This window comes from Nasonia vitripennis, chromosome 3 (assembly GCF_009193385.2).
Source record: "Nasonia vitripennis strain AsymCx chromosome 3, Nvit_psr_1.1, whole genome shotgun sequence".
Taxonomy (NCBI): domain Eukaryota; kingdom Metazoa; phylum Arthropoda; class Insecta; order Hymenoptera; family Pteromalidae; genus Nasonia; species Nasonia vitripennis.
The window spans coordinates 2,005,056-2,030,560 of record NC_045759.1 but is presented as its reverse complement, the minus strand read 5'-3'; the positions used below and the strand labels follow the sequence as shown (position 1 = coordinate 2,030,560).

Below are 25,505 nucleotides of genomic sequence, written 5' to 3'. Positions count from 1 at the left end.
AGAGAGAGAGAGAGAGAGAAAGAGAGCAGCGGTCACGGCTTTTGAAGCGCGAGTTGATGCTGTTATATCGTGCTTTCGGCGCGGCGACCTGAATATTCGCGGGAATTTGTTTTGAATTTCCCGGTAAAATCGTAACTTTGTTGCGCGTATGGAAAATTAGCGGATGTGCATGGGCGAAACTCCGAAGTTGATGCGACTCTCTTTCCGATCGATGGCGCGTCTGGCCCGATCACCCCAATCACCCCTTGATCTACTTCCTAGACGTTTTTCAAATTCTTTAATCTTCGAAAGCGTCTTAGAGGAATATTTATCCCCGGCACGGGAGCAAACACATCGAAAGATCGACACATCGACAGAGAGCTGAAGAAGTAGTAGAGGAGAGAAGCGAGTCCAGGAACACTGATGAGTTTTTCGAGCGGCAGCAGCAGCAGAGCCTCGAGCCGAGTTTGTCGCTGCACGCACATACGTAGTAGGAGCGCGGAGGGATCGCGAAAAAGGAGGGAAAAGGCGAACGAGGGACGCAACTGCCGGTAGCAGTATAACTCGAAGCGAAGCTTCTCTATACCTACTCCTCTTTGGACTCTCTTCACATCTCTCGCTCTCGCCCTCTTCCTCATTACGGACGGTATAGCAGCGTCTTTCCGCGCGCGCTCTACGCTTTTTCCGGCTGACCTCTCGAGCCGGACCTTCCCTTCTTTCTCTGCACCCGACGGCTGTGGCATCGTGGTCGCTCTTCGTTTCTCTTCTGCTGCGTATAATATTTCTAATTGCTTCTCGGCTTTTTTTGTTTCAACAAACGTTGTGACTCATCGGGTTTTGGATATTCACAAAATTTTTCTGTAAAAATAAATTCCACTTGGCATACACGAAGTTAACAATGCCGAGCTGAAAATGAAACGCAGTCATATCTCGGGCTCTCTATACGAAGTAACTTGGTCGGGGCTAGAGGAAGAGAGCCTTCATTAGAGTTCGCTCATAGACTCGTCTTTTTTTTCGACTCGCGGAACGTATGCATCGTCTTTGCACAAGACGCACACGGAAAAAACGAATATCGCGAGTGGCGAGCGCACACGGAGGATTGCGGACACTCGAGCCGTATTTCGCCAACTTGTGCGCCAAGTACGGACTATGTGCTTTCGAGGAAAGTCTGTGTTTGTACACGGGATGGACTTTTTAGAGAGTTTCCTTCGACGTTTGACCAGAAGATTTCGTGTAGGGGTTGGGTGTATCGCATTTCACGTAAACTGTTTCAGTACTTTCACATTCGTTTTCTAGTGGTAAAAATGTCTCTCGATGATATCAGTCTAAAAAAGATCGTCTAAATATTCATCAACAGCAGAACACTGGCTATGCGCTGAAAATCCGAACGCAGTTGGCGCTATTTTCCTCGCCGAGCTCTAAAGAGCCGTCGATGAAAAATTCATGATCGAGAGTGCGCAAAATATATATCCCGTCTCTCGTACACTACTGGCTCACTCGCGCTGACTCGTTAAAAAGCTCGATTGCGCTGCGTCGGCGAGAGAGCGAGAGAGAGAGAGAGAGAGAGAGAGAGAGAGAGAGAGAGAGAGAGAGAGAGAGAGAGAGAGAGAGATGGGGGGGAGGATCTCTCACGACCGAATAAGCGAAATCCCCGGGCTGTATTATAAGTTTTAATGCGATCCCGCGGGAGGTCTCGTCGTCGGCTGTACGCGCGCAGCGACCGGAGGCGAATCCAAACTCTCTCGCGTCGAGTCCCCGGGGACATTTTGGATTCTCTCACGCGCGGATCGATTGCAGCCCGAGAGAGCTAAGCGCGAGAATTAGACGCCGCGGAGGTGTCGTTTATTTTTGCACTTTTCGCGCGGATCAGCCTAGCGCTCGCGGGGGATCAGATTAGGGTTTGATTCGATTCATATTTTTTTTTTCGGCGCGAAAGGCAGGCATCGTCCCAACACTTTTTTCAGCGCACATCGCTGTACGAATGCAAACAACCCGCGCGCTAAGCGTTCACCGAATCGTCCCCCGCGCGTAATCTGGAAGCAGGATCGGGTCCGCACACACTCGGCATTTCTTTTTCTCTTTCCGGCATTGTCGCTCGCCCGGCGTTTCTTTGAGCGTGTTTACGCAATAGCTGCTAGCTGCTTTTGTCCATCGGGCGATGAGCGGCATTGTCTGTCCTCGCTCCTATCCTCGCGGACAGAGATCTTCTGTGCGTTCGCCTGTTTACCAAATAGATCGCTGTACACTCGCCCTTGCTTCCTCCTTTTTTCAGAGAGAGAGAGAAAGAGAGAGAGAGAGAGAGAGAGAGAGAGAGAGAGAGAGAGAGAGAGAGAGAGAGAGAGAGAGGAACAAGCCGGAGCTCGCGAGAGATATACTTTTGTGCCTTTATGAGAGCGAGACGAGCGCGCCCCGAGAGTTCGTCCTCTTTTGTTCTTTGCGCGAACGAGCTCCTCTCTTCGTTTTGAAATCTCCAAGGCCCGCGGGAAGACGTTATAGATGTATAGTGCTAGAAACGCCGCGCGCGGAAGAAGGAGGGACAAAGAAATTGCCGCTACGAGAAAGGATATAAAACTATACGCGCGCGCTTTATGCAGAATATACGCGTCAGGCCGCTTTTGCTCTTTGGGGGTATGAAGATACGACGCGCGAGAGATGGCCGTATAATACAACGCACGTGTCTGTCTTGGATTCTCTCATTCGTTTTATTTCGGAGTATTTATCTCTTTGGAGGAGCTGGGCTTCTGTTTGATGCAGAGGTGCAGAATCGCGCGCTCCGAAGAATGTGAGAGATGAATGCGAGGTGCTATAATAGCTGTAGCGTCCTTCGCACGCCTCTTTTCGATTGCTCATCGTGAATTTTCCGTTTCTCACGCGACTCGGCCAGCATTCGGAGGAAATGCCCAGAAAACTATCGTGAGAACAATTACCTCCTCCCGTAGCCCAACGATTCCCATTGCAAAGTGGTGCCACTCGTTCCTCTCGCTCAAAGAGAATATCGATTCCCATCTGAGTGCGCGTCTCTTTCGAGATACACCGAGAGATGTCCAGATAACGATTCCGAGGCGCGTCTACGCACTCGGCAAACAATCATCCGGCAGCTTTTCTTCTATTTTCCCTTACGAATCCGTTTCGATTCTCGAATCGCCGGAAACGCTATACCCCCGCGCAGAAGCGATACTTTTTTCCTCCTAGAATCTCTCCGTGTCTTCCTCTTGTTCTTCTCCATCCCTCCCGACCGGTCGACAGACTGGAACACACACATACACTTCTGTGGTTTTCCCTCGACGAAAATGAAATGGAGAGATAGATGGAGATGGAAAGAAGCGCGGCCGAGGAGTGAAACGCGATGCGCCGGCCGCGATTCGCGGTATTCTTCGGAGCTGCTAACAAAGGCGCGCGCGCGTGTTTTTTATCCCTCGATGAGCCCGTTGTGTTGCGCGATCTTTTTTCCTTCTCTCGCTCCGCCGGATGACGAGGTGCCGCCGCCGCCGCCGCCGCGTCTCTGTGTCTGCCTGCGCGAGCGGGAAAATGCGAAATGTTACGATTTATTTTCACCCTATTTTCCTTCCGGATCGTGATTTTTCTGAGAACGATGATGCAAGTGCCCTTTGTGGGGGCTTTATGACGAGCTGTCTCTCTTTCTCGCTGGGTGTAGTTAATGAAAAGATCGCGCGCAGTGTTTTGTGCGCGGGAAAGTTGAACGTGATTTTCGTGTAAATTTTTATAAAGTATGTTACCTATGCGGCGCGGTACTATCTTGGCATCATTAGCGAAACACGCGAACTCGGTGAAAATAGCTGCGAGTTGGTTTCCGAAAATACTTCCTTTCTTTGAAGCTAATGTAAAAATTTTAAAACGCGTTTGCTGAACAACAGAGTCAAACATTAAGGTAATTCGCGAAATTCTAGTCAAAAAACGTTTCCGAGGAAGAGCTCTTCTTTTGCGCAGATTTAAAAACGATCGCGTACTCTCTGCTCTTCCGACACAAGCAACAGCACCACATTTTGATATTCACCTCATGTAAATTCGAGTCGGCCCCAAAAATCTCTCCCCCATCCCCACAATCTTTCAACGTAGCCGCGTAGCGAAACTTTTCCAGCGTCGCATCTAATAGCACTCGAGAACCTTCCTACGCACATGCACACATGGCCACTCAGGCTTCATGAAATATTCCCCGGGTCGCCATGGCGCTATAGCCCCTCTGTCTCTCTCTCTCTTCCGGCAAAAGGACGTCGCCACTACTGCACATACACCCCCAGCAACAGCTCCGCCATTAACGCGCGTTTCACAGCTCCGGCGATGCCTATCGCGAGCTAGCCGAGTACAGGGTGTCATGTGAGCAAAGCGCCTCGCCCCTTTCCTCCACACCAGCACCTTCATTGTGAACCCTCGCGTGTATTTGCACTGCCGCTAGTTCATGACTATTACACGGATCTTATCGCGATGGCGTCTTTTCTCTCTCGTCCTCCTTTTTTCCCGACGCTGACGGATCGCTCTATCTCTCTGTCGGCAAAGACCGTCGGAAAATGGAGCTTGTTAGCGCGCAGGGCATGACTCGTCTCGTTAGGGCGGAGGCCACTTCGCGCGCTGCGCTGCAAAGACTGCCGGGATAGAGTGTATGCACATGCACGTCCCCCTTTGGCACTGCAGCTTCTTCTTTCCTGTACATGCCGTCTAGGAGAGGGTTGTAACGAGGCGCTTCGCGAGAATACGCGCAGATACGTCGAGAGTGCAGCGGGAGGTGCAGAAAGCCAGCGCCAAAGGGAAATGAATGCAAGCTCGGAGAGGAGCTTCTTCTTCTTCTGCGTCTTCTTCTGATGCTGATGATAGGTACACCTCTTCTGGCGCTCCTTTTCTTCCGGGGGGGCGTGTCTTTTGATGGTCCGCACACGCGAGCTTGAGGGACTTTGCTTTGACGGACGCGTCGCCGCTGGTTATACGCCGGATCTCTCTGTGCTGTTCTCTTTGGCCCCGTGATGAAATTTTGAAGCTTGCAGCTGTTCGGGGAGATCGTGTGTACACGGACGCGAAGGGATAATGGGGCTGGTTTGAGAAGATTTCGCACAAAAAGCTTGCAATATCGCCGTATATACTCACGCGCGAGGAATGTATCGCGAAAAAAACGCTTTGAAAAGCGCAGCCGGCGAGTCTGAGCTGCAGTGTCTCGCGCGCGGTACATCTGAAAGGGAATCTTGCTCCCGTCGGTCTTTCGGCGCACAAACATCGTCGCCGGAACATAATGCCGCGCGACGAGTGGCGGAAGTTCGATGCCAAAATCGCCGATGACGACTCGCCGGCCTTTGTAGTGTGCCGCCTGCATATAAGTACAGTGCTCTCCGGCGGATTGATTGCGAAGGTGATCTTGATTTCGTTCTCTTTAAGAGCCAGTTCTTTTTCACTTGAGATCATCATTCGCATAAAGTTGCATCCGAGAACGTCGGCAAAAGAGGTACAAAGAATCAAAAGGAGTGCAGAAATTGCAGTCCGCAGCCGTTCGATCCGAGAGATCGAATTACACCCGTTTCGATTATTCGAAGCCAGACGTAGAAAGCCAGACTCTCTCTCTCTCTCTCTCTCTCTCTCTCTCTCTCTCTCTCTCTCTCTCTCTCTCTCTCTCATCACCCGAACAAAAGCTCGTGTGCGATGCACTGTGTGCTCGGTGTGCGTATAGTGCCAGGCGCGCGTCGTCGCCATATTGGTGTACGGCGGGCTCCCTCGGGGGTGGCATCGAATCGGCAAGGCAATGCGCATACAGAGAGAGAGAGAGAGAGAGAGAGAGAGAGAGAGAGAGAGAGAGAGAGAGAGAGAGATGGACGTTATGCAGCGCGTATAAGGCCTATACGGAAATTAGCGATCCCGCGCACTGCACGTGCCGCAACGAGGCACGGCTGACCAATCAAAGGTACCCGCGCGCGTGCGTCGGCGTCTCTGTCGAATCCCTTATGTGCTCCCTTGCCATTTGCACACTACGCTCTCTACTCGTTGTGTATGGCCTGATGTCATATACCTCGAGTATTAGCCTGCTGCCGCTGCTGTATGTACAGCTCCGAGGGGATGGGAGTCAAAGACGCGACGCGTGTGGATGCATTGCATCCAGCGCTGCTCGAGGGGGTGGCCGAGGGGGTGGTGTGCATTGTACACCCGGGTATACCTAACGAAGCCTCTCTCGCTCTCTCTCTCTCTCTCTCTCTCTCTCTCTCTCTCTCTCTCTCTCTCTGTCTCTGTCTCTGTCAGCAGGATCAACCCCATTATTCCGGATACGCGAGTGATCCGTGTGGTTTTCGGCCTGTGCGCTGCGAGGATGACTCGACTCGACTCGTGTGTTATGGGTATGCGCGATGCAGCCGAGCGCGCCAGCCATTGTTCCCCTGGTACTACTCTTTTCGGATGTACTCGGATGATGATCGGATGGAGACTTTGTATCTTATCGAACGCGTCGGCCGGGCATTTCATTTTAAATGATAGCGCAATGCATATATTAATCGCGTGCACTTATTTCGGCACACGGTGACAGGTTCAAAATTAGGTTGTATTTAATTATTCAATCATCGGTACACACTGTGGCATTTGTACAGCCATCAATTATGAAGTTCGTGTGTGCGGACTTAATTATTACATCGAGCGTTAGCAGTGTGCTCATTAGATTTCTAGCGCAGATCATTAATCAGCAAGGCAAATATATCGCGTGTTTGCACTTTTCCTAACTCGGTAATATACTTAACTTTTATACAGCCTCGTCCTTGCGAAGAGGTCCCTGTGGCTAATTATTCCATCTCCTCTGTGCCATCAGCTGACTCACGCATCTCCGAGTCGCGTGCGCCAGCACAAAAAGGAGACTATTCCACGACGACGACGACGTGGTGCTGAAAGCGGCTAGACGCTTGAGAAACCGGAGAAGCCGCTTGCCCGTTCGCCAGCCCCGCCGGCATACAATTCCAAATTCAAAAGACCAACCGCCGACCAAGCTCGCGCGTGACTTTAATATCGTCGTTGCGCTGCTGAATATGAATTTCTTCGTCATCTCAGGGAGTTGCCGAGCTACCTCGTGGTCAAAGCGCCCTTTTTCAGTTCACTATCCTCCGTCATCTCGGCAGATTTTTCTCGAGTTTTCGAAAATCGCAAACTTTATTAATGTCTACCTATAATACGCAAAAACTAATCAACTTTACACTGCGAAACAAACAAAGCTCCGGATAACAACAGCCGCGCATTCAAGATTCGAGAGAGTAGTTCGCAGCTTATATACTCGCAGTATGCAAAACCGCGCCGAGCGAAAAAATCCACTTCAATTAAATGAAATAAAAAGCCGAAACCAATTTCCCCCATTCTAACTGAAGGGGTAGGGAATAAACAAGCGCGAGAGCGCGTTAGAAATATTAAAAATAGTATGCAGAGGCGGAAAGCAAACAAGCGAAAAAAGCATCGCGAAATGACTCTCTCTCTCTCTCTCTCTCTCTCTCTCTCTCTCTCTCTCTCTCTCTCTCTCTCTCTCCGTTATAATCGACGCGAGAGCTGCGCGCCTGTAACAACTTCATCTCGCGCACACGGCACGTCGACATACATAAAAATGAAAAAAAAAATAAAAAAAACAACACAAACAAACGCGCGAAACGAAGCTGCTGCTGCGGATAAAAAAGCGAGAGACACGAGCGAGCGAGCGCCAATTTCGAGGAGCTTTTCGACGGGTTTTGTGTCGATGCACCGAGGCATCGGGCGCAGCGCGAAATAAAGGGAAACGCTGCACACCTGCGCGCCTCTATAGACTCTGCATATGGATCGCGTACACGTGTATGAGCGAACGCGTCTATGTATAATACAGCGGTGCACTATGTGCCGGTTGGGTAGAAAAGCCAGCGGCGGCGGCTGCGCCAACCGAATCAAATTGCTCGAAGCGAAAGATTAAACTCGCGAGCGCAACGGATACTTTCTAGCAATATCGCCCGCGGTCTGTTTGTACACCTGAGGTCGCGCGCTTGTGTCGGGCCGTGATGCTCGTCGATACATCCACGCGGCTCTGCAGTTGTTCCGTTCGAAGGGATCGAAGATTTTTTCGAGATTTTCTGATTCCGTATAATGCGTATTTTCGTTTGAATAGCGCGCATTGTTCGACGTTATCGATATAATACTCGATTTATTTCGTTTATTATGCTCGAATTTTCGCTCGATTTATCGCGGAGTAATGAGAAATTTTAAATAACCGATAACACCTTTGTTATTGGTTGTACGGAGTGTTTTTCCCGGAATATTTTCCAGCCTGATGGAAGGCCGATAATTTAATTTTAATTACACATGCGGCGCTGGAGAATTATTGGCTGCGCTGCAGTAAATACTTTTGCGAAATTGTATTATACGGCCTTGCTGAAAAAAGGATTCGTACAGCCGTTAACCTTTTGATCCCGGTGCGTTAATTGATATTTACAAATGCTTCGTATTCGTTTGCAGTAAATTAAATTTCAGCCTATATCTTTTGTTACCAGTGAATTTTCACGTTGTACAAGCCGTCAATTTCTCTTTATTCTTCGATTCAAATTAAAGATCAAAACAGATAACTCAAAAATGCATAATGGCAAATAAACGACCCGAATTACACAGCTGGGCGAGCTGAAAGTGTAAATAGGAGTGTTTAACCTCAGTTAGCCCGTTGAAGTTCTCGCTTTCAAGATACGCGAATAAACTGCCCAAATTGATGAGCGTATTCAAACGCGAAATTTGTTCAAACTCAACCGCGCGCGCTCCGTCGAAATACTCTATGTACGTATGAAATTCATGTTTCACGTCGTTCGAGCACTTGCTTCCCCCATATAAAAAAAAAAAATACAGAGCGCCGAGTCGAGTGACCGGACAACTTTTATTTTTCGCTAATGACCACTTGGCATACCAATTTTCACATGGCTTTCTCAAAATACCGCTCGTGCATTTTTCTAAATTCCGAGTATACCTCGCTGGCAGAATAAAATACACTGAGAGAACTATATATTAAAATTTACTACGTATTTAGGAAAAATTACTATATTAGATAGTAACGGCAGGTCATACTCGCTCCATGACGATTTTTACTATATTCATAGTAAAAATTGTTAGACTTATATTAAAATTTGTTACGTGTTTACTAGAACATTACATTATATAGTAAAAATTATTTTAAGAATTTCTCCGTGTGCCAAAATTTGAGGTTATAAAGTTGATTTATGCAGTAATCAGAAACCAAAATCTATAATTTTTTGTTTATCTGGTACTATTGAGTGATAAAATATCATTCGCTGCTATTATTTATTAATTTTGGTCAATTTATTATTACTATTAACTCATGAGTAAATGTGCTTAATATATCAGATTTGAAATTTAGTATATAACAGTACTGTTTGGGTAAGTGGTCAGCGCGCTCGACTCCCATTCCAGAGGTACAGGTTCAATTCCCGTCGCCGCAGAAAAATTTCTTTCTTTCGTTAATTTTTTCACTTAACAACATTAAATATCAATAATAATAATAATAATCATATTCGATGAGCGCGTAAAATTGCCCAGCAACAAAAAAAAATTTTTTAATTTCATTTCAGTATAGAAATTACTATCTAAGATAGTAAAATTTAATACAAAGCTACAAAGTATAACCGTCCGTTAGTATATAATATAGTCATTTTTCCTGCATATATAGTAAATTTTAATATCTAGTTTTCTCAGTGTATGTTTCGCGGAAAACTCGATAAACCGTACATTTTCAGGGCAAAAATATTCTAAATATTACCCGGCGTGGCGAGCTATGTTAGCCATTCCCGACGCGAAAATTCCACAAGGAGAGCGCGCAGCGAAAAAATTGTATTCTCGCAGATAAACACGGCGTGCGGAACAAAGCCAGCCAGCAGCGGGAGTATTTTTAACCTAGAATTTTCTCGCTAATGAACGCGCGGAACAAACAAAAAGCGACGAAGCGCTCGACATGAAATTTTCGAAAAAGGCGATCCGGTAAATCAGGTTTACTCTCAGCAGCAGCGGCGACGACGGAAGCAGCAGCAGCAGCAGTAGAGGACGAAGAGGTCGAGGGGGTGAGGGTGTCGTTGCGTCTGTCCACCATATTGATCGCGGAGGCGTTCTCGCCCTCTCTATCTCGCTCTACGCAGCTCTATATATGTATATACAGGTGTGTAAGCGTATATCTGTATATAGCGTCGCTATAGGATGGCTTTAGGTGGTTTCGACCCCCCGGAGCAAGAGAGAGAGAGAGAGAGAGAGAGAGAGAGAGAGAGAGAGAGAGAGAGAGAGAGAGAGAGAGAGAGAGAGAGAGAGGGACGGACGGGGCGACAGAGAGCAGATAGAGAGCGGCGGGAGAGAGGGAGATGAGGGATTCGGCTGGCGTTGGAGCCGACACTCGCGGGTGCCGGCGTTACCATGGCTACCCACCACCCTCGCTGTGAACAAGCCCTCGACGTCATATTGGCATAGTATATTCCCCACACCATGGGAAGCCAAATACGTCTAACGGGTGTGTCGACACGAAAGGCCAGACTTTATTAGCCGCCATTTTCTTCGCTTTTTTTATTCGATTTTTTTCTCTACCACGTATTATTGATTGCAACTGAGACCCATGGTTTTAGTTGACGTTATATTTTCTTCATCACTTGAACCATACACTCCGCTCTGAAGACTCAAAGTCACAGATAGCATCTGGATTTGATGAAATGGCTAATAATACGATAGTAATTACTACTTGCGCGAGTAGTGAATTCTCATTCGAGATTTCGTACATACGAGTGATTGACGTTTCCATTGTGCGCAAAGGAGACCGGCTTGGTCTTGAAAAACCATTATGATGCTTGAACAAGTAGCGCGCACGTGTCGGAAATATTGCAGCTTGACGATTTTCTTTATTCGAGATTCCGATCCTAGGAGATAAGAATCGGACGTCATACCAAGTCAAATACTGCTTTTTGTTTTGATTGTGCGGTTGGTAGTCTTTCGAGCTTATACATTTTTTCATATATGAATGAGCCACCACTCGAAATGTTCGTGATTTCGAATTAAGCTGATTACCGCTTTAAAATTGCACTTTTCTCGAGCGTACACAAATTTTAAATATTTTCACGCGTGCTATTGAATCGAAAAATTTTCTCACTTTCAGTGAATTCAACGCTTTCGCGCAGGCTTCACGTTTATTCAGTTCGGCTTTGCGCTTTCCATTTTCCGATAATATACCCAGTGCGCCGAAAGTACGGCAAATCGCATTTTAACGCTTTACTGAATTATTCAATCAAAAGTGCTTATAATCCGCTCTGAAATATTTAAATAAATCACCGAGTTGTAGGATTTTATCGATTCTTTTTTTTTTTTTTCAAGTTCTTGATGGCATATCGATCCAACGAGTAACCGCATTTTCTGAAACGCTTCATTATTTTTTTTTGCACCAATCCACAAAAGTAATACTAAATCAACATTTGTATAAATTTGTATGTTCTTTAAAAGTCATTTCAAATAATTAACACCAGATTAAGAAAAAACCTCTTAATTCATATTTTTCGACCAAAGGCGCATCTGTGGTCTCATTCTCATTATCCTTAGCGTGTGTAAGCCGTAGGCGAGCGCCGCAAATCCTATTGGCGAACTCGAGAGGCGCTGCTGACGGTCGGCTTTGCGCCGCCACAAGGACCCGATCACGATAAGACGCCCCGCTCTATGTGCGTGTGCGCTCAAGCCTGTTTCTTGATTGAAAAGTGACCCTCGCCGAATTTCCAACAGGACTGTGATACGTGGATACGTTTATTTGCTTTATTTTGAAGAAAACTTCCAGTCATTTCCACACATCAGCGCAGTAGTAGCTCGTCACCCGAAATTCAGCGGATCATGACGAGACAGCAAACAAAGGACAGTCGAAAACTCGCGAGAAGAGGAGAAGCACACGACGAAACCTCAGAGAGCGCGGAAAAGCAATAACAAGCGCACTGCTGCTGACTTGGAGTTCGACGCTGGATATTTGCCATTGGCGAATTTTTTCTCCTTACTCCGCTCTGTACACGTCGCGAGTTTGAGCGAAAGCTCGCGATAATACCCGCGCGCAGCGACGTCGATGCCCGGCCTTTGTTTTATCGCGCAACGCTGCAGACTCTCCGTCCGCCTAAGTGGAAACCGAAAATGAACAATATCAGCCGAACTTTGCTTGGAATGAAACCGCCGAGTATAGCAGCATTCGGATGCAAACGACGAGTTTCGACTTTTTATTTACTCCGCGCTCATTTTCAAAAGACTGAAAACCACATTCACCGGAGCTTTTACTCGAAAATCAAAAGACGAAAATTCAATAAACCCCGCGCTGTCTGGCAATTAGGCAAGCACTTACGGCGACGGCGATAGGCATCACCTCGTCGTCTCAGCCTCTCTCTCTCTCTCTCTCTCTCTCTCTCTCTCTCTCTCTCTCTCTCTCTCTCTCTCTGGCTCCATTAAAAAAAGGAAGAAAAAAGCACAGCGGTAATTCCCCGAGCCAGCCCGCCGCCGTGAAATCTCATCGACTCCTCTCTCGCCATTATCACCAGGAATCTCGCTGCAAAAGAGCGAAAAAGATAAAAAAAGAGAGAGCTGGGAGATAAAAATTATGACTTCCTCCGCACCCCTCTCCCCTCCGCATCAATAGACTTTATCCAGCGTCGACCCTTTCCTTCCCTCCCCGGCCGGCTCGCCGAGCGAAAAAAGGTAAAAATGAGCGAGCTCCGAAGGGTTTAAAAGAGAAGCTGCTGCTGGCGTTGCAAAAAAGCTCCGCCGAGAGGGAGGAAGAAGAAGGAGAAGAGAGAAGAGAGAAGCGACGACCCTCGCGCATAGAAAATTCGCTGCCTCTCTCTCTCTCTCTCTCTCTCTCAGCCATCTTTTCTTCTCATTACTCGCGAAGCGGAGTAGCAGCAGCGGAGCATTCTCTCTGTCTCCCGGTCGCTCGGGGGCGTCTAATAATGTCGCCAGCCAGGCGTTTTACGTGCGCGCGCGCGCCCGCTCTTTCTCTCCTGCCTCGGCTGTGTGACGCGCCCTCTCGTCGTAGCAGCCACGCTGACGCGCCCCCGCTGCATCCGCCGGCAAAATGAGCCTCACTTCACCAGTCCCTCTCTCTCTCTCTCTCTTTCTCTCTCTCACTCTCCTTTCTTCTGTTCCGCTGCTGCTGCTTCTTCTCTTTTGCTCGCAGCGTCACGGCAGCTTTCGAGCTTTCCTCTCGCTCTTTCTGTCTATATATAGGGCTGTGTACTCTTCTCTGCTGCTGCTGCTGCTGTTGCTGCTTTTTTGTTTGGTCTTTTCTTTTCTTTCCGCCGAGCGGAACTGCAGAGTCGAGGCGGCTTTTCTCTGGATGTTGTAATTTTGAAGGCGGTCGCGAGACGCGCACTGCGGAGCGAGTAGAGAGCGAGAGAGAGAGAGAGAGAGAGAGAGAGAGAGAGTTTGATTTTTGTCCCTTCCTTTTTTCGCTCGCTGATGCTCGCACTGCTCTGCAGCTCGGCTTTTTTGGATGAGGGGATTGACAAGTTTTAATTAGAAGTGTGCGGGTTCTGTTTTTGCCTTTCGACGTATACCAGCGCAGTAGCTCTGTTCTGGAGTATTGTGGATCGGACGGTTATCCGCGCTAGGAAACATCTGCACACGTGCTAATAATGGTATCGTCGAAACGCTTATTAAAATAAAATTGTAATATCCGATAATTTTACGCAGTATTACGAGCTAAATTTACAAATTATATAATTAGTCAAGCAACTATATTATTAGAACTAGAAGAAAAAAAGCCGGGAACTAGTCGCAAGACAAAGCGCGCGTTCCTGGCCAACTCGACACTCGGCTTATCCGAGAAAATTAAACGCCGTCGGTCATATCCCTTGTTTCACCCTCTCACGCATACCGCATACTACCCGGCAGCGGCTGTACACAGGGCCGAGGCACAAGGGAGGCTTTTATTCGATTCGAGATGCGACAGGCGAGATAGAGCGAGCACAGCGCTAAGCCGTGCGAGAGCTAGCGCGCGAGGGTTGAAAGCCTGATATTCCATCACCGGGGAATGAAAATCAGAGCTCCATAGTCCTCGAGGGGAGTCTACAACCCAGCCAGAGCGAGAGAGTCGAGAAATTAAAATGGCTGTCACGTGCAGAAAGCGACCGACCAACGCCTCGCTTCGTGCGCGGTTTCTCTCTGCCCATATACATAGCTCCAGCTTGCGGGAAAGTTCTCCTTCTGCGCTGTTCTGTGCGACATTGCGCCATTTTTTTGAGAAACGCGTTGAACGTGGTTTTTTCTTTTTCTATTTTTTTTTTCTAAAGTCACTTGGAAAACTAGGGCAGGTAATTTTTATATTTTGAGGATTTTTAGGTGGTTTCGTACTCTAGTAAATCTTAATTGACTACCATTCAAAATGAAAATTGTTTGGCTGGATTTGGAAAGCATCTCTCAATCAAGGTTAACCAGATAGTTCTATACGTTGCTAAATGTTGTAAACTTCACTAGCATACTACGACTACCTAAGCACATAATATCTAATATACTACCGAAGCAAAGTCTTGGCAATCGCCTAGTGACTCGAGCATCGACGAAAATAAAAAAGAAACTGCGACAAGCCGCCACATAAAACAATGAGTTTCCCCGGCAGTTTTTTAATATCAGAGAAACTCGGGAAAATCGTCGCGAAAAAAGGAGAAAGCCCCCGCCAGCCGGCAAATCGCTTCCACTTAAAATCCTCGCATAACTCCGGCAAACAAAACGACGCCGACGACGACTACGACGATGCGAGCGCCCTTATCGGAAAACGTTACGTAGTGCAGTCGTCGCCGTGTCCCGGCGAGCGCCCATATTACTACTTACGATGCGCCCATACCTCTCTCCGCAGCCGTACTAATCAAAAAGGGCAAAACCGCGAGCTAACTGCAGCGGCCGGGACAATAAGACACAAAATAGCTGCTTCGCATCCTGCAGCCGTCCTCGAAAACGAGAACGAGAGAGAGAGAGAGAGAGAGAGAGAGAGAGAGAGAGAGAGAGAGAGAGAGAGGAGCCTCGGGCTGCTAATCTCGCGGCATAAGGTCGGCTTTTTGCAGAGAGCGAGAGCGAGTCGCTCGGCTCTGCGCCTTCGGGCGCTCGAAATTAAAATGACAATGAGGCTCGATCCGCCCGAAGGGTGCGAGCCCCGCCGCCGGCGGCCAATCAGCTTCGTACGTGGCGTCGGGCCGCGCCATCACGGCGCTCCCCCTTTTGTGCCGTGTCGCCCTCCTCCTTCGCGCGCACACAGCCCCTGCACTGCACGCACCTACGTGCATATGTATACAGCACGACAGTATGCTGCACAAGTCGGGACGGCTGTGCGCGCGGCTTAATGAAATTCTTTGGACTAGGCGCGCGGTATTTAATTACGAATCGAATGGAGAGGAGACGCGCGCGCGCGAGTGACGGCCGTTTCTTTGGATCTCTTTTTGTACGTATAACAGCCAAGCCCGGCTTTGTCGCTTTTTCGACGATGTCACCGTAGGGACACCCGCTGATGGTACGATGTTTTCGGCTTTTATTAGTTTAACCGCGTGGGGGATGATGCTGCTCTGGGGCCTGCTTAGCGTTGCAAATGGAGGTTCATGAATATTCGGGACGAGTTTATGTTTTAATACCAATGAAGTATTCTTTTGAAGCGCGATGTCTATTATTTCGTCTGAGAAATTAAGCTGAAAGAAATTGAGCTTTTGCGTAATTCAAGTCGATAATGACATTCGTTCATTTAGGCGTCGTCTCTTAAATTGCATTGCATTAACATTTACAAACGCTTATGTTTATTCTCGACGATGTTCCATCTCATTCTCCGATTAGCCCTCGGCATCGCCATCGAGAAAATTCGTAACATCTCCATAATCTACTCACTTCGCTCCCTTATTCAAGAGGACGAATAGCCCCGTAAGATAAAAAGTATCATCTCGGCAAAAGAAAAAAAAATTGAGCAGCCGCTCGAGGCAGTTTAAGACGTCCTGGCAGTAGAAAAAGACAGCAGCGCGCCTTAAGTAAGTAGTTCGACGGGGCACAAAGACGCGAGGGCGTAAGCTTGCCTGGAGCATCGAAGAAAAACAAGAATAAACGCGCACGGCTGCAAAAAAGGAGAACAAAAATTCAATCTACGTGCGCGCACTAGTCGTTTTCAATTGTGACGTTTCGCCGACCCTCCTCCTCCTCCTCCGCCGTCTATATGTACTGAAAGAGAATCGAGAATCTCGACGAAATCCTCCTCCGCTTTTCATCGCTCTCTCCCTCTCTCTCTCTCTCTCTCTCTCTCTCGGCTTTTTTCACGAGTTTCGGCTCTCCCCTCGCGATCGGCCCCTTAATCAGTGGCTTCTTGGGTATAATTATTCGCGAGCGAGGGGCGGAGGAGCAGCCGCGCGTCGAGCGAAAGGGTGCATCCGCGGTAAATGGAGCCCTTGAGACGAGCCGCGCGCCTGCGTGGTTTCTAGCGAGGGTTCACGCGGTACCCTGCAGACGCACGAGTTTCGGAACATGCGTGCGTGTTTCGAGCGGGCGGTAGGTATATTAGACGGTTTTTCGGAAACACAAAGAAATTAATTGAAACTCCCGGCGAGCAGCGGTTGAGAATGAAAACGGACGCTTGCATTCGTATAAATCCTTGAGACGCGGTTGCGGAGCCATCACAGTCGGCGCGCGCTCCGATTCATGCGCCGCGAGCGATATTAAAAGCTCGACGTGCATATCCCGCCGCAAATGAAAAACCCTTTCGTCTCCGCTTCTCGCTGATGACGACCGCGACGCTCGTCTATACAGAGCCTCGCCGCGGCTCTCCCGTGATTTTCTTATTGAATCGCTCCGGTTTCCGGCTCGAAATGACGCACACGTCTCCGCCTCTCTTTTTATTATATGCTGCGTCTCTGGCATCCTCTCTAGCTTCTCGTGCGGATCCTTCAGCGTGTGTTTACCGAGAGGGGAAATGTTGGTTTCCGAGACGGATTTTTACAAGAGCTTCTGCCGTTCCCGCGTTTCAAGCTTTCGAGTGGATTTTTAAACAAAGATTTTAAAAGATTTTATCGTAATGACGCTGAGAAGCCCTGGGATCGCGTTTTATGCGCGCGTCTCTCAGCTGGGAGCGATTTCTTTTCATATATATATATATATATATATATATATATATATATATATATATATTGTTAAGTGTTGATCCTCGACTCTGCTTTTTTGCCATAATGGAGGGCTTTCGAGAGAAAATTGATCTGAATGAGGAAGCTGGAAGCTGTTTTTAATTAGGCCGCTTTTCCAGCAGACCGAGGAGTGGAATTTCTGAAAAATTCTCTGATAAAATGCCTGTAAATTGAAGTGACTGGAGAAAAATTCACCATCGCGATGTTTATACGCGAAAGAAAACAAATAGCAAAGCGCAAAAGTCTCCTCTAGTTCGAAATGAAAAACTCGATCATGCCTCGACGATCCACGTTATATAACCCACTTCTTGTCAGCTTCCGTCTCATAACTCGAGTCGCGGTGTATACCAGCGAAATCAACTCACTGCGAACATAAATCTCCGGTCCAAAAACAAAGGAAATAATAAAAAAAGTCCAACCAACCGCAAGATCGATCCGAAAGGGGGGGGGGGGGCATCGGGGGATCAATTGACGCAGAGCTCGAGTGGTCCTCGCCCCCGCAATAATATGACGGAAATGTCAGTCAATTAATAAGCGGCGTAGCGAACCTGACTAATTTTCGGCTTTGTGTTGCGCCGAGCCGTTCGTACACTCACACATAGAGGAACGTAGAAAGAGGATGAATAAGTGGCTATTATGCGGTTTTATGATTGGTCAGATCCGTATCTCGACAGCCGGTTCCGCGCTTTTCAATATACACTCCGCAGCCACCGCCACACACGCTCACGTCAAAACTTGGGCTAAGCGGAACCTTTTAGCGTCCACACGTGCCAGTGCAAATCGCTTCTTCGTCATATTATTTTTTTTTCCTCTTTGTGAGCTGTTGCTGCTGTTTTTTTTTTGCCTTGACGACGTGTAGTGTGTACACGCCCACGCGAAATTGAAATGTTCTGCGGTTACCGCTTCATCGTGCAGCGGTTCTTTGTGCAGCAGATGCGTTCTCTCTTTTTTCCGTGCGCGGACTGATACATTTTGGGAATTGGCCTCATTGTACGCCGGTGATTGAGTGAGCGTTTTTCGGAGGCGTGCTCCAACATTTTATTCATACACCCACGCACGAAGTGTTGCCCACGAGTGATTGTTTAATACGCTGAAAACAAAAAAGAAATTTTTATTTTCCCCTCGAGGGTTTGGCTGCGGCATTGTTTCGTTATACGTATAAATTACAGCGTGCGCGACGTAGGCACAAAACTCTAATCCTCCGAAAAACCATTAAAGATACAAAACTCATTATCCAACGTCGCAAATCCCGAGCCCAAAGAATCCATACAATCGCCCTCGCCACCATGGAAAAAAAAGAAGCTTTCGCGCAAGGGTCGTTCGCCATCGGCGTCATTACGCGAGCAGAGCACACCGCCCCAACGACTCGCTACCCTATCCTTATTGCTGAGCAAAGCTATATACGCGCGCATACGCCATCATCTCAATCAATTATTGCCACTCAGGCGTATGCGAGCGAACCTTCCCCCGAGGTTTCGAGGCGTAAAAGCTCTCCGAGGGGGTAGTGCTCTCGGCTCCTTAAAAATGGCGAACGCACCACTCTCTCTCTCTCTCTCTCTCTCTTGGCCACCCCAAAGGGGTGAAGCGCGTATGCACGTATATACGTTAGGGGGTAGGGGGCGAAGCAATTATGCGGGGATTCGTAGCAGCCATGCAATGTATAGTTCGCTCTCTCTCTCTCTCTCTCTCTCTCTCTCTCTCTCTGGATTAATGACAGGGAGAGAGAGAGCCCAGGGGGCGTACCATACGTCACTCCGATACCGCAACCAGCCCCGTGACAATTTCGCGTAAGCCTCTGTCTGTATTCTCTCTCAGTGCGTTTGGCTGGGGTGTGTGCACGATGGGTGCTTGATGAGTGTGGAGTGGGATGCGACATTTTGGACTTTTGAGATTTATTGCAGTATGTTGCAATGAATTTTTTACTTTTTTCATTGTACAGGTGTCATAAGTCACGTTGCAATTTTCAAGGAACGCGGTTATAACGAGAACTTCAGCTCGGAGATTGTCAAAGTCTAAAATCTGTGGGACTTTATTACAAGCTCGTACCTCTTTTAGACCTTATCTCGCGCCGCTTTATCGACCCATCTCTTTCAGCTTCCCCCGCGAGACGCTGAATTTTTGAAGCCTAAGAGACTTTACTGGGAGGAAAAATAGAGTGTGAATGGATCTTTCGACGCTTCGACGAGATTTATCACAAACCGCAGAAGAAAAAGTTTCGAAACCATCCCATCACTCCAGTTAGCAACTACCACTCAGCAACGCTACTCCAACATCTCATACCTTATTCCACGTACCATCAGGGAGGCTTCGAGGCTCCATAATACCGGTATCCATAGCACAGCCATCGTAGCTTGACAGCATCATCCGCCGAGGGTGCGGAAGGTCCATCGCCCTATGCTATCACACGGCCTTCTCCAGGCGCGTCCCATCTCTTTCAATCTCGCCCACACTCGGTTCACCCAATCCTGCAGAGTGATGCACGTGCATAAGCCGCGTGTACGGGTCAGCCGCTTGTGCGTCACGCTACTAGCTCCATATAGCGGCGCGTGTATGTGCTCTCGGGGTCTTGTGTTGCGCTCGCAAGGAGAGGGCGCGGAAACGGTTTCATTACGCAGCCTCACGAGGGATAATGTATCCCGTGCCGATGTATACAGATATAGCTTCGAGCACATACTCGCAGCAGCACCGACAGGGGGGAGATCAAATTCACCGCTGAATATCGGAGCTGATGCTCTCCTCACTCTCTCTCGCGCGAATATGAATTTTCACCCGGTGGTGTGTGTGTGTGTGTGTGCTTTCTCACGATGGGTGATGCGCGCGTGCGCCTTCTGTGTTGATTTTCTCGCCGGGGTGGTTCTTTGAGGATTATTTTTTCGCCGGGGGAAGAAAATTGTACGAAAACATCGGGCTGCAACAAAAACTTTGTTCAAGAGCCTCAGAGATCGCCGAATTCGATTAATGAGCTCACTCGCCAAATTGACTTTGCAATCGAAATTTGCGGTTACAACTCCAGCGCGCATAATCTACAATACTGCGCCCAATCGTAATTTCAATACATCGAAAAAAAAACTACTTCAAAGACCCTCAAAAACCAGCGCCAAGTCTCGAGAACACAGGCATCCATCCAACCTGCGCGCACTCGAGGCAAAATCTAGCCGAAGCGACAATAAGCATTCGCCTTATCTCGATGCTCGCAGATAATACTCGGCCCTCAAGACACGATCGCTCTAGTACCGCGTCTGCATACAGGCACAAAAATATTTCTAGATCGCCGCCGGCCGATTAGCGCACCCACGAATATACCGTATATATACTCGCACACAAGGCTCTCCCCTTCGCTCGGCTACTTGATGTTGATTTCGCGGGCGTGTCCACGTGCACTCGTGAGAGCGCTTTCACGCAGAACCGAACCGGTAGTACACACACACAGGGTCCTTTCAATCGACGACAAGTGATACAAACTTTATCATATAATCGCGCGCGGCTGCGGGCATAATATGCACCCAGCGCAAGGCCGGCTGCTTGTTGTTGCTGCTGCTGCTATATACTGCACCCACGCATGTGCGCAAACACTCACTTATGACCGCGCGCGCGCGCGCGGCTGCAATTATGCACACAGCTATCCGCCTGTATGCGTATACGCGCGTGTACACATGTATAGAGGTATATACGAGCGATCGGTATATACTTTCGGCCCGACTAGAGAAGCGCGGCTCCCTTTGATGAAGCTCTGCTCCTCTAACTCCGGCACTCGCTATTATGAGCGTCTGTATCTCGACCGCTCGGCCTATGGATATGCACGTGTATGCGCGTGTGTGTATGCGGAGGAAGGAGAGCTGGCAGTGCGTATATACCGCGCTCGCGATTAGTATTTAATGCGAGAGTCGTATACGGGTACTGCTGAGCTAGGATAGAAGAGCGTTAGATGCTGCGCTGACGACGGTGGTGGGGAGGTTTTAAAACCAGTTATTAGGCCGCGAGAGCACATGACAGGCCCCGTAATAATCCATGGCGGGCTCGAATGCCGCGTGTAATGCTGCTCTCTAAATATAATGCTTATTAACGGCGCGGATCCTTTCAAATCGCTGGGCTACTAGCGGCTGCAGAGGAAGGGGTTGATGCCTTTACCTGTGCGAGTATAGGTGCTTTGATTCATCGTTGCTTTTTCGGTATTATTTACTACGAGATTTTTCTTTAAAATCACTGTAACAAAAGAAAGAAATTCAAGAATCATTATCGTCTCGGTAACGAAGTTTTCGCAAATACACATGCATACGCATCGCATCCTCATTATTTTCGATATTTTCCGCACAAAGCGCCGTCATTTGAAATGACCATCAACATCTCCCTCGGCGCACGCACACGCAATAACACTGTAATTAATACCCCGACTCATGAATAACGCGAAATGCAGCCATTGCAGGCGAGCAACGCGCCCGTCAAACTGTGCAACAATGAGAAAGGTATAACCACATCGAATGACGCGCACACCACATGCTCTGTGCATACGTATCGCAAAAATAGAACGCATTGTCACCGAAAATTCTCTTTTCTGTTTCAGAGAGTCATCTGCTCGATGCGGCCAAAAAGTTGAGGAATCACGGTAAGTTAATAGCCCCGTCGCTCTCCCGTCGCCGGCTATTCCATCATATCACGTAAATTAACGATCTCCCTCTCTCTTTCTCTCCGTTCTTGTCCCCGCGCAATAAATCATTTACGATCCATCCGCGCGCTGCCGCCGGGAAAACAAACGAACCCATTTCAGGCACTCGCCCCTCCGAGCTCGCGCTCATCGACGTCAAAGGCCCGCGCGCTGGCGCTAATTTTCACGTCGCACGGCTAAAAGCGCAATATCACATCGGACGCGCTGTGGCTTTCCGCCCCGCGTGTAGGTGCAAAATTTCGCGTCGCTATCGTCAAATACTGAAACGCGACGCTGAAATGCCCTAGTGTCGGTTGGGATAGGTGAACCGTGAGCGGAATGACGGAGTAGTTACTAGTTTTATTATTCGCGTGGGCGAATTTTCGGTTCTTAATTGTTATAGAGAACCGATTTTTCACGACAATAACCCCAGGTGCGAAATCTCGCGTGAAATATCCAAAACACTCCAGTCCATCATCCCTGAATACAGCTCCTCGACGCGGTTCTCCGAAAATTATTTCAGCGAGCAAAGTTTCCAGGCTCCTAAATCCATTGTGCGCCCCGTGAATATGTACGCACACGCGCGCTCCCATCGGGCCGAAATATTACGCAACGCATTGCGGTGCATTTGAGCATGAAGAGTTTCAGCGGAAGGTTATGAGCGGTATGTCTGACTGAATACGGGCATCTGCTATTTTTTTCTCGCTCGCGCGCGCGCGCGAGCGTCAGTCGGTTGGGCGCCACACGCGTGAAACGAGATTACAACGGAAGCTCTAGGGTATCTTTTTTTTTCATTGACTTCCTATATTTATTCGAACGAGTATGGGTTTCAACTACTCTTTTTCCGCGCGTACATCTCGACTCATTAGCGAGGGACTTGCTCGCGGATTAATGAAGCAGTAAAAAGCCGTATACATGCACGTTCCGTATGAAAACTCTCGGCATCGTTCGAAAGCAGCGCACTTGAAAATCGGGGGAGAAAAAAGCTCTCTATCTTGAAACCGCGGGCGAGCTTTGCGAGTCTACGTATATACAGATTCGGATGTATACGCGGAAGAAATATCCCGATAAAAACGGGCAGCGGCAACTCGAGACCCTCTGCAACGTATAGAGAAAGAAGCAACAACGGATCCATACACCGCTTGGGAAAGAAAGGAAGCGGAGAAAGGAAACCAAGAGAGGGAAACATACTCCGTCGCGTATATACTTCTCGAGAGCTCATTAACGCGCTCGCGTATCCCACCCCCGACATCCTCATCAGTGAGCGGCGTATACTCCGGACGCTATACTGCGCCTCGCTGGAAGTAGTATACACCCGCGTACGTGCGCACGAGAGACACGTCACTCCTCGAGCCCGTTCTTCCCTTCGACGCGGAGAGAAAGAAAGCTGCATCGGCGGCAAAAAAGAGTCGGCTCTTATCAGGGGCTTGCAGCAGCGGTAGCGGTGACAGCGACAAAGAGGGCGAGTCGCAGAGGAGAAAGAGAGAGAGAGAGAGAAAGAGAGAGAGACAGAGAGAGAGAGAGACAGAGCGAGAAGGGGGTTGCAGCCGAGCGAGCGAGAGAGAAGCGCGCGTCGCCATGACGACTAGCAGCCCCCGGGAGCTAGCCTGGGTTGGCTCAAAGGGTGCCTGTGTACGCGCGCACGCTAGCGCGGAGAGTAGTGTACAGAGGGAGAGCGCGGGGTGGTGCCTCTCTGTCTCTGTCGCTCGGCAGTCTGCGAGTGTCACAGTACGAAGGGGACGATGGAGCTAGTCGCCAAGATGGCCGCCCCAACACCATCATGTCAATAACATTCTCCGAGAGCCTTCTCTCTCTCCCTCTCGCTCTAGCGCGTGGATTTGTGTATAGGCGCGGGGAACTGTATTTGGCGCCCTCCAGCCCGACGCGCAACTCTCTGCACAGCCTTGGCGCGGATAATTAACGTCGCTGTAACGCGACGGCGGCGCCGCGGCAGTCTCGCCTACAGTCGATGACGCGAGAGCCTCGAGGCGCTTCTCGCCAGAGGGGAGACTGATGCGAGAGGGGGAAGAGGATGGTCCTGCAGCGCGAAACTTCGTTAGCGCGACGTTTTACCGTCATTATTCGGAGCGTCGACGCTCGGCGCTTTGATATGCACGCCGGCGATGTATATTTATGCGATGCGGGGGCGGGGGAGGTCGGTAAATATGTGGATGAGGTGTACGCAGCTTTTGGCGCTTTTAAGCGAAAAATTTGTGTTTTTTGCTGTTGCGTGAATGGAAAGGTATATTTTTTGCGGGATGATGATATTCTTTTAGCGTTTTTCCGTGTATCAGTAGATTTTACTTGGATTCGATTGACAGAAATATAAGATTCTCAGTGGCTAGCAACAATAAAATTCGACATCGAAAATCTCGCGACCCTCGCAGAAGAGTCGTCGGTCGGCCGTTACTTCCGCCTCGGAAATTGCACCCGACGCCGACAATGCGCGCCGATAAATACAGCGAGAGAGAGAGAGAGAGAGAGAGAGAGAGAGAGAGAGAGAGAGAGAGAGAGAGAGAGAGAGATTACAGCGTTGCCTTAATTAATTGCCACTCGACTTCTTCCGACGCAGCCGCCCCCGTGCCACTCGACATTTCCTTTTCGACGGCTGCGAATCAATCTCTGACCCTCGAGCTAGCCTCGCTCCTGTTCCTTTTCTCTCCCCCGCGTCGAATTAACGAGAACAGATTTAATATTCGAGTCCGTTTCGTCGACGAGAAAACGGCAGTGCGAATCGCTGACGGATTCCAGGAAAATCCAACTCATCATCGAACTGCAAATTACCATGCGCGCGCGTAACGTACTCTGCATATTCGCCCTCGGCACCTAGTCTCATGTATAATGACCGGCCGCACAGCGGCACACGCGTATAGATATCGAATGTCAGCATTACGGGAGAGAGAGAGAGAGAGAGAGAGAGAGAGAGAGAGAAAGAGAGAGAGAGAGAGAGAGAGAGAGAGAGAGAGAGAGAGTGCGCGGAATGTCACGCGGCACAATTAGCGATTCGCGTCCGCCGAATGTTTGCCCACCGCGCCGCACGAAACGAGCAGCGGCGGCGGCAGTAGTATACTCTCTCTTTGTTCTTTTTTCCCTCCTTTTCATTCGGGCGGGGGCGGCGGCGGCGTATATAATTGTCCCGAACGCCGCGGGCTGTGTTTCCTGATGTTTGCGAACTGGCGCCAACGCGGCACGCGAATAATGAAATGCGAAACGCACATATACGTACACACCGCGCACACGTCGCGAATAGTTTCGCGCGATATTTCGCTGCTGCTGCACCGAGTTTTCGCAATTTTTTTTTGCTTTGGAGGGAGAGAGGTTCTGTTGCTGGTTTTTTCGAAGCCTTTGTTGGCGCTGCCGTGGCAGCTTGTTTATGGAAGAGTGTTAATTAGGATCGTTGCCGAGAGAATAGAGGTCGGGGGTATTGTTTCCTCGTTTTTTTTCTGCGAGAGGAGGTGTTTCATTTTGCGCTGGGATCGGAAAAATTGTAAATTAATTTGGCGCCGCGCGTCGGCCGGAGGGATTTTTTTTCAATTAAACGCGACTGCTGTCTCTGCAGACACTATTGGCTGGCGTGTGAAATAATTTTTTAAATGGACAAAAAAAATATTAGATACCTCATCGCGAACGCGCCACGCGCGAGGCTGTAATCATCCTCGTTAACACAGAGCGCGTATCATCATCATCATCATCTAAATAGCCTTCGCTCGAGCAATACGAATCAATTGGCGCGCCATCTCGCGCAATTCCGCAAATGGAGC

General features: G+C 48.9%; 1 protein-coding gene across 3 annotated transcripts in view; it reads left to right on the top strand.

Moving 5' to 3' along the window:
- Window positions 1-25,505, top strand: part of LOC100122270 (Fanconi anemia group J protein homolog) — a 53,100-nt gene that overhangs the window by 19,287 nt on the left and 8,308 nt on the right. For all 3 annotated transcript variants that reach the window (XM_008205687.4, XM_008205689.4, XM_008205688.4), the window contains exon 4: window positions 21,664-21,705. In XM_008205687.4, coding sequence (XP_008203909.1) covers window positions 21,664-21,705 — 42 coding nt within the window. The remainder of the gene's footprint in view (window positions 1-21,663; window positions 21,706-25,505) is intronic.